Source organism: Engystomops pustulosus, chromosome 8 (genome assembly GCF_040894005.1).
Source record: "Engystomops pustulosus chromosome 8, aEngPut4.maternal, whole genome shotgun sequence".
Lineage (NCBI taxonomy): Eukaryota > Metazoa > Chordata > Amphibia > Anura > Leptodactylidae > Engystomops > Engystomops pustulosus.
In genome coordinates this window covers 8,526,274-8,538,498 of record NC_092418.1, presented here as the reverse complement: position 1 = coordinate 8,538,498, position 12,225 = coordinate 8,526,274, and the positions used below count along the sequence as shown (strand labels likewise).

At 47.1% G+C, this 12,225-nt stretch overlaps 2 protein-coding genes across 4 annotated transcripts; both read left to right on the top strand.

The window, feature by feature from the left end:
* The first annotated feature begins 314 nt into the window (after positions 1 to 314).
* LOC140074564 (sulfotransferase 1 family member D1-like) lies at positions 315 to 3,143 on the top strand. Of its 3 annotated transcripts, XR_011849209.1 has the most exons (9): positions 315 to 502; positions 1,032 to 1,207; positions 1,293 to 1,418; positions 1,492 to 1,589; positions 1,761 to 1,887; positions 2,217 to 2,311; positions 2,390 to 2,570; positions 2,650 to 2,988; positions 3,039 to 3,143. XR_011849209.1 is itself a non-coding variant. In XM_072119554.1 (8 exons), exons 1-8 carry the CDS (start codon positions 330 to 332, stop codon positions 2,754 to 2,756), a joined length of 1,083 nt encoding a protein of 360 aa, XP_071975655.1. In that variant the 5' UTR covers positions 315 to 329; the 3' UTR covers positions 2,757 to 3,143. The 3 variants fall into 3 exon arrangements, 2 of the variants coding, with proteins under 2 accessions (XP_071975655.1, XP_071975656.1); XM_072119554.1 differs by having other exon boundaries at positions 2,650 to 3,143; XM_072119555.1 differs by lacking the exon at positions 315 to 502 and adding an exon at positions 860 to 888 and having other exon boundaries at positions 2,650 to 3,143.
* A 2,322-nt stretch (positions 3,144 to 5,465) lies between these two features.
* LOC140074565 (sulfotransferase 1 family member D1-like) lies at positions 5,466 to 7,776 on the top strand. The gene is made up of 8 exons (XM_072119556.1): positions 5,466 to 5,567; positions 5,946 to 6,121; positions 6,228 to 6,353; positions 6,427 to 6,524; positions 6,777 to 6,903; positions 7,136 to 7,230; positions 7,299 to 7,479; positions 7,559 to 7,776. Exons 2-8 carry the CDS (start codon positions 5,989 to 5,991, stop codon positions 7,663 to 7,665), a joined length of 867 nt encoding a protein of 288 aa, XP_071975657.1. The 5' UTR covers positions 5,466 to 5,567; positions 5,946 to 5,988; the 3' UTR covers positions 7,666 to 7,776.
* Positions 7,777 to 12,225: the final 4,449 nt, after the last annotated feature.

The following is a 12,225-nucleotide window of genomic DNA, read 5'->3' as shown; positions in this document are numbered from 1 at the left end:
GAGTTGTGTATCTAATCCTATCCTGTGTGATACTGCCTGCTGAGCTGTGTATCTAATCCCTTCCTGTGTGATACTGTCTGCTGAACTGTGTATCTAATCCTATCCGGTGTGATACTGTCTGCTGAGCTGTGTATCTAATCCCATCCTGTGTGATACTGTCTGCTGAGCTGTGTATCTAATCCTATCCTGTGTGATACTGCCTGCTGAACTGTGTATCTAATCCTATCCTGTGTGATACTGCCTGCTGAGCTATGCCTCATCATATCCTGTGTGATACTGCTGTATCTGATCCCAGTGACACTACATAACCCAACACTTTCACCTTAGTGATGGATATAAAACTTTTACGTGATATAAAGGGGTTGGATGAGGTGATATTTGTTGGATCTCCGGGTCTGGTCATCAAAGGTGATCCCGCCCTCCACTCCTCATCCTGTATAAGACGCTGTGTGGCTGCTGGCTGTGCCAGGCTGTGCCCGTCCTTCTCTCCGCCGTCTCTCAGGTAGGTACCGCACTCTCCTGGCAGCTGGGTGGTGGGTTTTGGGGCTCCATTTACTTATTTCTCTTTAGATTCCACTTTGTTGAGTATAAAAATTTCCGGTTTAAATCTGTTAATTATTTACCGGCACTTGTTTTCCATTCCCCGCGATCCCGTATCAGGGAGAATCCAGAAGCACTTTTTATCCAGAGCCTCCTGTTTCATTAATGGAGCGATAGGACTATAGTGACGTCAGGCAGGTCCATAGGGGAAGGACAGAAGATGGATTAGAATATTTTAATATAATAAAGGGGTCCCTTCACCTAGTAGAAGCCAAGGACCCTCATGGATCCGAATATGCTCTCCTTTACATGTTCACATCTCCACTGTCTGTGAATGCAGCTCTGGAGGTGAGTAGAGTCGGTCACTCAGGAATACTTGGCTTCGTCAGGTCAAACAATCTTATAACTCAAGATAAACACCAGATAAGGAAAGTACAATCTCGTTCTCTTCCCGGATTTCTAGTGGTGGTGTCATTCCTTTGTCGTTATAGCTGGTACCTGCACCCCCTGCTCTGCTCCGATAGACCTGCAGCCATGGCTGGACGCCCCCCACTAAGAGACCTGAGTGGACTGCCCATCGTGGGACCCTTTGCAGACAACTGGGAGATTGCAAAGCGCTTTGAAGCCGGAGAAGGTGACCTGCTGATAGACACCTACCCCAAGTCTGGTGAGGAGTAAGAAGTGCAGAGGGGTTCAGAAGGTCCCTTCTGGTTGTTTGAAGTTCACCCTTGTCATGTGTCATTGCTTCTCAGGTACCACCTGGATGAGTGAGATTGTGGACTTAATTCTGCACAATGGAGACACTAAGACAACTCAACGTGGCGCCATATTCGAGCGGGTGCCCTTTGTAGAGTTTGCAGTGCCGGGCATGCCCACAGGTAGGTGCTGAACATATACTTATTTCTATATGGTCCATGTCTTCCACCATCTATAATGCCTCCTCATCCTTAGGCACTGAAATCCTTAATACCATGAAGCCTCCACGTGTCATCAAGTCTCATCTGCCGGTGCACCTCGTGCCGAACAGCTTCTGGGAGAAGAAATGCAAGGTAATGGGTGGGAGACGTGGCCAGGGCTGATGACAATACCACGATACATCCCACCATATACCAGGTCTTGCTTGTCCTGGTGTAGGCCCCGGATTATTTGACCATCACTTTCTTCAGCGGTCATATAAAAGGCTTCTGTGTGTGATCCATTCCATTCACTTCTCCCTACAGGTGATTTACGTGGCCCGAAATCCTAAGGACGTTCTGGTCTCATATTATCACTTCTACCATATGGCTGTGGTCCACCCAGATCCAGGGACCTTTGATGAGTTTCTACAGAACTTCATAAAAGGGACAGGTAATTGTAAGATTTCTGCTGCTGGGTTACGGGTGCAGAGCGTCTCCCACATCGGTGAACAACGAGACTCCTCAAGTTATTACAAAGTTATCCTATAGACTTAGTCTCCCATTGAGCCCCGGGTTGTTCCATGAGATTGTTCTGTGTCTTTGACCTGAGCCTCTTCCGAAGATGGCCGTTGCCTATTGGGCCTGTTGGGTTGGGTTGTTGCCCTTCTTCAGCAGCCGAGTTCCCAATGTGGAAAGTCCATCCAGTTGATAAGCGGGAACTGTGAAGACAAGGAGGCCCCACAAGTCAGATAACAATGACGATCAGTTTGTCTTTGGTAGTGTCTTACGGCCCCTGGAGCGATCACGTGAAGGACTGGTGGAAGCTGAGACACCAGAGAGACCTCCTCTACCTCTTCTATGAGGATATGTTAGAGGTAAGGAGAAGACTTACTTTATTACTTCTTCTGATTTATAGACCTATCGTAACCACTCCCGACGTCTCCTCTACTTAGGACCCAAAACGGGAAATCAGGAAAGTGATGAAGTTCTTAGGGAAGGATCTACCCGAAGACGTCCTGGAAAAGATCAACAAGTGCACGTCCTTCAAGGCCATGAAAGAGAACGACATGGCCAACTACAGCACCATCCCTTCCCACATTATGGACCATTCCATCTCACCTTTCATGAGGAAAGGTACCCAGTGTCGCCTCCTAGTGGCTGCTATGATAGTAACATCTGAAGGTCATTACATCTTGTATCTCCTTTCTTCTAGGAACTTGTGGAGATTGGAAAAGTCATCTGACAGTGGCTCAGAATGAAGTGTTTGACGAATATTATAAGAAGGAGATGTCCGACACCGACCTCACCTTCCGTTTTTAGGATGTCTCACATCTCTTCACATATCTCAAATATTGTCCCCATCTCTTCTTGCTGTCGTTCTATAGGAAGCTTCATTGTTTACTTCCAGTGGATAGAAATCTTTTTCCTGGTCATGTGATATCACACAGGTGCACGGATCATTATATATCACACAGGTGCACGGATCATTATATATCACAAAGGTGCACAGCTCGTTATAGCACACAGGTGCACAGCTCGTTATATCACACAGGTGCACAGCTCGTTATAGCACACAGGTGCACGGCTCGTTATAGCAAACAGGTGCACGGCTCGGACTTTCTAATCCTCATTAAATTGGAAAGTAAAATCTATTCTAATTATTATGTAAATAACATCATTACCCCATAATAAACAGTCCTCACAATACGGAAATGTGTAATGTGCCAAATTTGTGTAAAACCTCTCATGTATATCTGTGTATAGTTATGACATCAGTTAGCGCTTGTATCTTACGTGTATGACATCATTGTCCTGTAATTATTACATATATCTCTCACAATCTTCTCTCCCATCACCAGATACCTGTATAATGTTACAGATAATGGGGCGAGAGGTGACACCTCATTCTGTGCTACCGGCTCTGATACAATATAATAGTCACCTGTCACCTCTCCAGTACAGTCCCTGTAATATAATATCACATAGCACAATAATAGAGGGCAAAGCCTGGAGATATTGAATGATCCTTCCAGTAATTGGGGTGTGATCTATTGTGCATCATTATATACAGCCGGGGAAATAAGTATTTGATTCTCTGTTGATTTTAAAAGTTCTCACCAACAACGATTGGAGAGTTCTGTAATCTTTATCGTAGGTCCCTTCACCCCTGAAAATCCCAAAACTCAAACCGTAGGATTATTAATTAATTAATTTGCAGTTCATTGCCCCATCCATCCATCCATCCTCCCATCAATACGGAGCTGCCGTCCCGTCTCCTTTGCAGAAAAGCCCACAAGGTGTGATGTCTCGTCCCCTCTCATGGTTCATGGTGACATTAGGGTTGTCCTCATCTTTCTCCAAACAATGCGAAAGGAGCTGATATCAAAGTTTTCTCCTGGTCGCATCTGACCACATGAGCTTCTCCCCGGCCTTCTGTGGATCATCCAAGGAAGACTGACAGTCATATGGTCAGTGGCGTTACTAGGAGAGCTTGGGCCCCATAGCAGATGTCTGCATGGGGCCCCCCTTCCCCTTAAAAAATAATATACATATGTGTTCTAGTGTCTCTTGCCTATTGCCCCGTAGCCCAACCAAGCCTTGGGCATGTCTACAATTTTGTCCCAGGTGTCCTTACACAGCTTTGGCCAAGGTGAAGAGGTTGGAGTGTGATTGCATGTGTAAACAGGAGCCTATTATACAGGTAACAAGTCCATCAAGTGCAATTAATACAGATGAGTGCAGAGTAGGAGGAGCTACAGGTAATGGGTGCAGAGTAGGAGGGGCTACAGGTAATGAGAGCAGAGTAGGAGGAGCTACAGGTAATGAGAGCAGAGTAGGAGGAGCTACAAGTAATGAGAGAAGAGTAGGAGGAGCTACAGGTAATGAGTGCAGAGTAGGAGGAGCTACAGGTAATGGGTGCAGAGTAGGAGGAGCTACAGGTAATGAGAGCAGAGCAGGAGGAGCTACAGGTAATGAGAGCAGAGTAGGAGGGGCTACAGGTAATGAGAGCAGAGCAGGAGGGGCTACAGGTAATGAGAGCAGAGCAGGAGGGGCTACAGGTAATGAGAGCAGAGCAGGAGGGGCTACAGGTAATGAGAGCAGAGTAGGAGGAGCTTCTTAAATAACAACTAGCAAGGTCTGAGAGACAGGATTCTTGCTGGTTGGTCAGTGATCAAATACTGACATTAATTTTTAATTAACCAAATAAGGGAATTTTCTGGATTTTAGTGACCTACAATAAAAATTGCAGACATCTCCATTTTATATTATTGGGAATACTTGCAAAAATCTCTTGTATATAATGATATAATCACAGCAGGCATAACCCCAGGATCTCCTGTATGTAATACACGGTAAGGGGTCAGTATAGATGAAGAGGGGCAGACAAGGGGGAGGTATACAGTGTGGGGGTCTATAAGAATGGTACCATGGGTGAGACGTTATACAGAGGTTGGGATGAATGGGGGGCATTATATATACACTAGGGACCAGGGTGAGTATAGATCAGTGTATTGTGTGGTGTATGCGCCAAACTATTGATCCTCCTTACTCCTAGAAGTTTTGGGGTGTGCGGTTGTCCTATAATCCTATCATGTGTAAACCTGTATCTCCTGAGCGGTGTATCTAATCCTATGTCATTCAGCATGATAAGCGGTGTATCTAATCCTTTCATGTGTCATACAGCATGATAAGCGGTGTATCTAATCCTTTCATGTGTCATACAGCATGATGAGCGGTGTATCTAATCCTATGTCATACAGCATGATGAGCGGTGTATCTAATCCTATGTCATACAGCATGATGAGCGGTGTATCTAATCCTATGTCATACAGCATGATGAGCGGTGTATCTAATCCTTTCATGTGTCATACAGCCTGATAAGCGGTGTATCTAATCCTATGGTGTGTGATACTGGTGTATCCAACCCCAGCGACACCATGTACACAGCGCCGTCACCTTATTATGGATATTGAACTCTGACGTGTTGTTGGATTTGTGGAGGGAGGTGAAATTTGGCGATTCTTCTTGTCCGGTCAATAGAGGTGAGCCCGCCCCGAGGCTCCATCTCTCCTCCTATATAATAATCTGGGAGCGTTTGCTGTGCCCGTCCTTCTCTCCGGCTTCTCTCAGGTAGGTACCGCACACTCTCCTGGGCTGGGTAGGTTGTTGGTGGGTGTCAGTGCTCCGAGTTTTGTATTTGGAGGGTCACTTCCATATATAATGTCCCCTGATCCGTCTCCGCTTAGTATAAAAAATTCTAATGCAAATCTGTTAATCATTTACCGTCCCTTATTTACCATCCACCACAGTCCTGTATCAGGGAGAAGGCTCATCCAGGACCTGCTGGTTCATGAATAGATTGATAGGACTTCTACTGGATTAGGATACTTATAGCTACCAAATAGAAGCCGGGGGTGCTCGGGTCTAAGTAAACAAGACGATACCAAAAGTACAATCTCGTTCTCTTCCCGGATTTCCAGTGGTGGTGTCATTCCTTTGTCGTTACAGCTGGTACCTGCACCCCCTGCTCTGCTCCGATAGACCTGCAGCCATGGCTGGACGCCCCCCACTAAGAGGCCTGAGTGGATTGCCCGTAGCGGGACCCTTTGCAGATAACTGGGAGAACGCAAAGTGCTTCGAAGCCAGAGAAGGTGACCTGCTGATAGACACCTACCCCAAGTCTGGTGAGATCATGTAGATTGGAGTTGGGGGTGCAGGATGCTTCTCCTGTGATACTGACCCCAGGCCGCTGTGGTTGTCTCACCCTTGTCATGTGTCATTGCTTCTCAGGTACCACCTGGGTCAGTGAGATTGTGGACTTGATTCTGCACAATGGAGACACTAAGAAAACTCAACGTGGCGCCATATTCGAGCGGGTGCCCTTTGTAGAGTTTGCAGTACCAGGCATGCCAACAGGTAGGCGCTAGACATATGGTTATCTCTATACGGTCCATGTCTTCCACCATCTATAATGCCTCCTCATCCTTAGGCACTGAAATCCTTAATACCATGAAGCCTCCACGTGTCATCAAGTCTCATCTGCCGGTGCACCTCGTGCCGAACAGCTTCTGGGAGAAGAAATGCAAGGTAATGGGCGGGAGACGTGGGCCAGGGATGATGACAATCCCATGATACATCCCATGGGTGGGAGACGTGGACTTCTTGTGGACCAGGGACAACGCTCCAATCCACCCGCCGTGTGCCAGATTTGTCATGTCCTGATGTAGTCCCCAGACTCCTCCACCATGTCCATCTCTTGTAGAACCAGTCCTGCTTTCTTCCTCCGAGGTACAGAAGATGTTTCGGTGTATCATCCATCGCATTTACTTCTCCCTACAGGTGATTTACGTGGCCCGAAATCCTAAGGACGTTCTGGTCTCGTATTATCACTTCTGCCGTTTCACCTTGATCCTCCCAGATCCGGGGACCTTCGAAGAATTTCTACAAAACTTCATAGAGGGCAACGGTGATTATAACATGTGTTACTTACATTATCTGTGGGGGTTTCGGGACGATGGGACCGGTCAGGACGGGACGGGTAGAGGATTCTGACTGGAGATACACTTGTTCTGCTCTACGGGAAAGATAAAAGTTAGATAGATAAAGGTCGGTGGTTCTGGTCCAGTTGACGCACCAATATTGAGGTTACACTTCACCCCCCCACACATGAGACAACGATCCTTCTTCGTCTTTGGTAGTGTCTTACGGCCCCTGGAGCGATCACGTGAAGGACTGGTGGAAGCTGAGACACCAGAGAGACCTCCTCTACCTCTTCTATGAGGATATGTTAGAGGTAAGGAGAAGACTTATCACTTCTGCTGACTTATAGACCTGTCGTAACCCGACGTCTCCTCTACTTAGGACCCAAAACGGGAAATCAGGAAAGTGATGAAGTTCTTAGGGAAGGATCTACCCGAAGACGTCCTGGAGAAGATCAACAAGTGCACGTCCTTCAAGGCCATGAAAGAGAACGACATGGCCAACTACAGCACCATCCCTTCCCACGTCATGGACTTCAGCATCTCCCCCTTCATGAGGAAAGGTACCCGGTGTCGCCTCCTAGTGGCTGCTATGATAGTAACATCTGAAGGTCATTACATCTTGTATCTCCTTCCTTCTAGGGACTCGTGGAGATTGGAAGAGTCATCTGACAGTGGCTCAGAATGAAGTGTTTGACGAATATTATAAGAAGGAAATGTCCGACACCGACCTCACCTTCCGTTTTTAAAGGCCACAAAATAAACTACAGGTCTTTTGCATATTTCAATCGAAAAGGGTTTTCCAGATTCAGAAAATAAATGTTATTGTTGATGAAATACAAATGATAGAGTTTTCCTTATACTTTCTGCATCAATTCCTTGCAGTCGCACAGATCTCTACTTTCTGTCCTTCTATAGGAATCTGCCCCTGGTCATGTGACTATGCCCCCCCCCCCCCCGGTGTGTAGTTACATATACATTACACCTATAGTAAGGCTATGATACAGTATATTGAGCTTGTCCTGGAACAGCTCTTGGCCCGAGTCATCATCCTGTCACCTGCAATATAATATCCGGAGCTGGGAGATTACAGGGTTATAGACACAGGATTATAATGTCCAAACACTGAGCAGGAGACCTCTACCTTCATTCAGGTGATGTAAGTAGGTCATGTGGTACGAGGTGAGGGATTGGAGCCTGATGGTATAACCTGGGCATCTCCTGTATATAATGATATATGTACAGCCGGTATAACCTGGGGATCTCCTGTATATAATGATATATGTACAGCCGGTATAACCTGGGCATCTCCTGTATATAATGATATATGTACAGCCGGTATAACCTGGGGATCTCCTGTATATAGTGATATATGTACAGCTGGTATAACCTGGGGATCTCCTGTATATAATGATATATGTACAGCCGGTATAACCTGGGGATCTCCTGTATATAGTGATATATGTATAGCTGGTATAACCTGGGGATCTCCTGTATATAATGATATATGTACAGCCGGTATAACCTGGGGATCTCCTGTATATAATGATATATGTACAGCCGGTATAACCTGGGGATCTCCTGTATATAATGATATATGTACAGCCGGTATAACCTGGGGATCTCCTGTATATAATGATATATGTACAGCCGGTATAACCTGGGGATCTCCTGTATATAATGATATATGTACAGCCGGTATAACCTGGGGATCTCCTGTATATAATGATATATGTATAGCCGGTATAACCTGGGGATCTCCTGTATATAATGATATATGTATAGCTGGTATAACCTGGGGATCTCCTGTATATAATGATATATGTACAGCCGGTATAACCCGGGGATCTCCTGTATATAATGATATATGTACAGCCGGTATAACCCGGGGATCTCCTGTATATAATGATATATGTACAGCCGGTATAACCCGGGGATCTCCTGTATATAATGATATATGTACAGCCGGTATAACCCGGGGATCTCCTGTATATAATGATATATGTACAGCCGGTATAACCCGGGGATCCCCTGTATATAATGATATATGTACAGCCGGTATAACCCGGGGATCCCCTGTATATAATGATATATGTACAGCCGGTATAACCCGGGGATCTCCTGTATATAATGATATATGTACAGCCGGTATAACCCGGGGATCTCCTGTATATAATGATATATGTACAGCCGGTATAACCCGGGGATCTCCTGTATATAATGATATATGTACAGCCGGTATAACCCGGGGATCTCCTGTATACAATGATATATGTACAGCCGGTATAACCTGGGGATCTCCTGTATATAATGATATATGTACAGCCGGTATAACCTGGGGATCTCCTGTATATAATGATATATGTACAGCCGGTATAACCTGGGGATCTCCTGTATATAATGATATATGTACAGCCGGTATAACCTGGGGATCTCCTGTATATAATGATATATGTACAGCCGGTATAACCTGGGGATCTCCTGTATATAATGATATATGTACAGCCGGTATAACCTGGGGATCTCCTGTATATAATGATATATGTACAGCCGGTATAACCTGGGGATCTCCTGTATATAATGATATATGTACAGCCGGTATAACCTGGGGATCTCCTGTATATAATGATATATGTACGGCCGGTATAACCTGGGGATCTCCTGTATATAATGATGTATGTACGGCCGGTATAACCTGGGGATCTCCTGTATATAATGATGTATGTACGGCCGGTATAACCTGGGGATCTCCTGTATATAATGATGTATGTACAGCCGGTATAACCTGGGGATCTCCTGTATATGATATATGTACAGCCGGTATAACCCGGGGATCTCCTGTATATAATGATATATGTACAGCCGGTATAACCTGGGGATCTCCTGTATACAATGATATATGTACAGCCGGTATAACCTGGGGATCTCCTGTATACAATGATATATGTACAGCCGGTATAACCTGGGGATCTCCTGTATACAATGATATAAGTACAGCCGCTATAACCTGGGGATCTCCTGTGTATAATGATATATGTACAGCCGGTATAACCTGGGGATCTCCTGTATATAATGATATATGTACAGCCGCTATAACCTGGGGATCTCCTGTATATAGTGATATATGTACAGCCGGTATAACCTGGGGATCTCCTGTATATAATGATATATGTACAGCCGGTATAACCTGGGGATCTCCTGTATATAGTGATATATGTACAGCTGGTATAAGTTATACACTCACCGGCCACTTTATTAGGTACACCTGTCCAACTGCTCGTTAACACTTAATTTCTAATCAGCCAATCACATGGCGGCAGTGCATTTAGGCATGTAGACATTGTCAAGACAATCTCCTGCATTTCTCCCGAGTATCAGTATGGGGAAGAAAGGTGATTTGTGGCCTGTGAACGTGGCATGGTTGTTGGTGCCAGAAGGGCTGGTCTGAGTATTTCAGAAACTGCTGATCTACTGGGATTTTCACGCACAACCATCTCTAGGGTTTACATAGAATGGTCCAAAAAAGAAAAAACATCCAGTGAGCGGCAGTTCTGTGGGCGGAAATGCCTTGTTGATGCCAGAGGTCAGAGGAGAATGGGCAGACTGGTTCGAGCTGATAGAAAGGCAACAGTGACTCAAATCGCCACCCGTTACAACCAAGGTAGGCAGAAGAGCATCTCTGAACGCACAGTACGTCCAACTTTGAGGCAGATGGGCTACAGCAGCAGAAGACCACACCGGGTGCCACTCCTTTCAGCTAAGAACAGGAAACTGAGGCTACAATTTGCACAAGCTCATCGAAATTGGACAGTAGAAGATTGGAAAAACGTTGCCTGGTCTGATGAGTCTCGATTTCTGCTGCGACATTCGGATGGTAGGGTCAGAATTTGGTACAACAACATGAAAGCATGGATCCATCCTGCCTTGTATCAGCGGGTCAGGCTGGTGGTGGTGGTGTCATGGATCCATCCTGCCTTGTATCAGCGGCTCAGGCTGGTGGTGGTGGTGTCATGGATCCATCCTGCCTTGTATCAGCGGGTCAGGCTGGTGGTGCTGGTGTCATGGATCCATCCTGCCTTGTATCAGCGGGTCAGGCTGGTGGTGGTGGTGTCATGGATCCATCCTGCCTTGTATCAGCGGCTCAGGCTGGTGGTGGTGGTGTCATGGATCCATCCTGCCTTGTATCAGCGGCTCAGGCTGGTGGTGCTGGTGTCATGGATCCATCCTGCCTTGTATCAGCGGGTCAGGCTGGTGGTGGTGGTGTCATGGATCCATCCTGCCTTGTATCAGCGGGTCAGGCTGGTGGTGGTGGTGTCATGGATCCATCCTGCCTTGTATCAGCGGCTCAGGCTGGTGCTGGTGGTGTCATGGATCCATCCTGCCTTGTATCAGCGGCTCAGGCTGGTGGTGCTGGTGTCATGGATCCATCCTGCCTTGTATCAGCGGCTCAGGCTGGTGGTGGTGGTGTCATGGATCCATCCTGCCTTGTATCAGCGGCTCAGGCTGGTGGTGGTGGTGTCATGGATCCATCCTGCCTTGTATCAGCGGCTCAGGCTGGTGGTGGTGGTGTCATGGATCCATCCTGCCTTGTATCAGCGGCTCAGGCTGGTGGTGGTGGTGTCATGGATCCATCCTGCCTTGTATCAGCGGCTCAGGCTGGTGGTGGTGGTGTCATGGATCCATCCTGCCTTGTATCAGTGGCTCAGGCTGGTGGTGGTGGTGTCATGGATCCATCCTGCCTTGTATCAGCGGGTCAGGCTGGTGGTGGTGGTGTCATGGATCCATCCTGCCTTGTATCAGCGGCTCAGGCTGGTGGTGGTGGTGTTATGGATCCATCCTGCCCTGTATCAGCGGGTCAGGCTGGTGGTGGTGGTGTCATGGATCCATCCTGCCTTGTATCAGCGGGTCAGGCTGGTGGTGGTGGTGTCATGGATCCATCCTGCCTTGTATCAGCGGCTCAGGCTGGTGGTGGTGCTGGTGTCATGGATCCATCCTTCCTTGTATCAGCGGGTCAGGCTGGTGGTGCTGGTGTCATGGATCCATCCTGCCTTGTATCAGCGGCTCAGGCTGGTGGTGCTGGTGTCATGGATCCATCCTGCCTTGTATCAGCGGGTCAGGCTGGTGGTGCTGGTGTCATGGATCCATCCTGCCTTGTATCAGCGGGTCAGGCTGGTGGTGGTGGTGTCATGGATCCATCCTGCCTTGTATCAGCGGGTCAGGCTGGTGGTGGTGGTGTCATGGATCCATCCTGCCTTGTATCAGCGGGTCAGGCTGGTGGTGGTGGTGTCATGGTGTGGGGAATATTTTCT

Coding starts and splice junctions, on each gene's coding strand:
- LOC140074565 (XM_072119556.1), top strand. CDS start 5,989: ATGGCTGGACGCCCCCCACTAAGAGGCCTGAGTGGATTGCCCGTAGCG. Junction 6,904..7,135: donor AAACTTCATAGAGGGCAACG/GTGATTATAACA, acceptor CGTCTTTGGTAG/TGTCTTACGGCCCCTGGAGC. Junction 7,480..7,558: donor CTCCCCCTTCATGAGGAAAG/GTACCCGGTGTC, acceptor CCTTCCTTCTAG/GGACTCGTGGAGATTGGAAG.
- LOC140074564 (XM_072119554.1), top strand. CDS start 330: ATGGATATAAAACTTTTACGTGATATAAAGGGGTTGGATGAGGTGATA. Junction 1,419..1,491: donor AGTGCCGGGCATGCCCACAG/GTAGGTGCTGAA, acceptor CCTCATCCTTAG/GCACTGAAATCCTTAATACC. Junction 1,888..2,216: donor GAACTTCATAAAAGGGACAG/GTAATTGTAAGA, acceptor TGTCTTTGGTAG/TGTCTTACGGCCCCTGGAGC.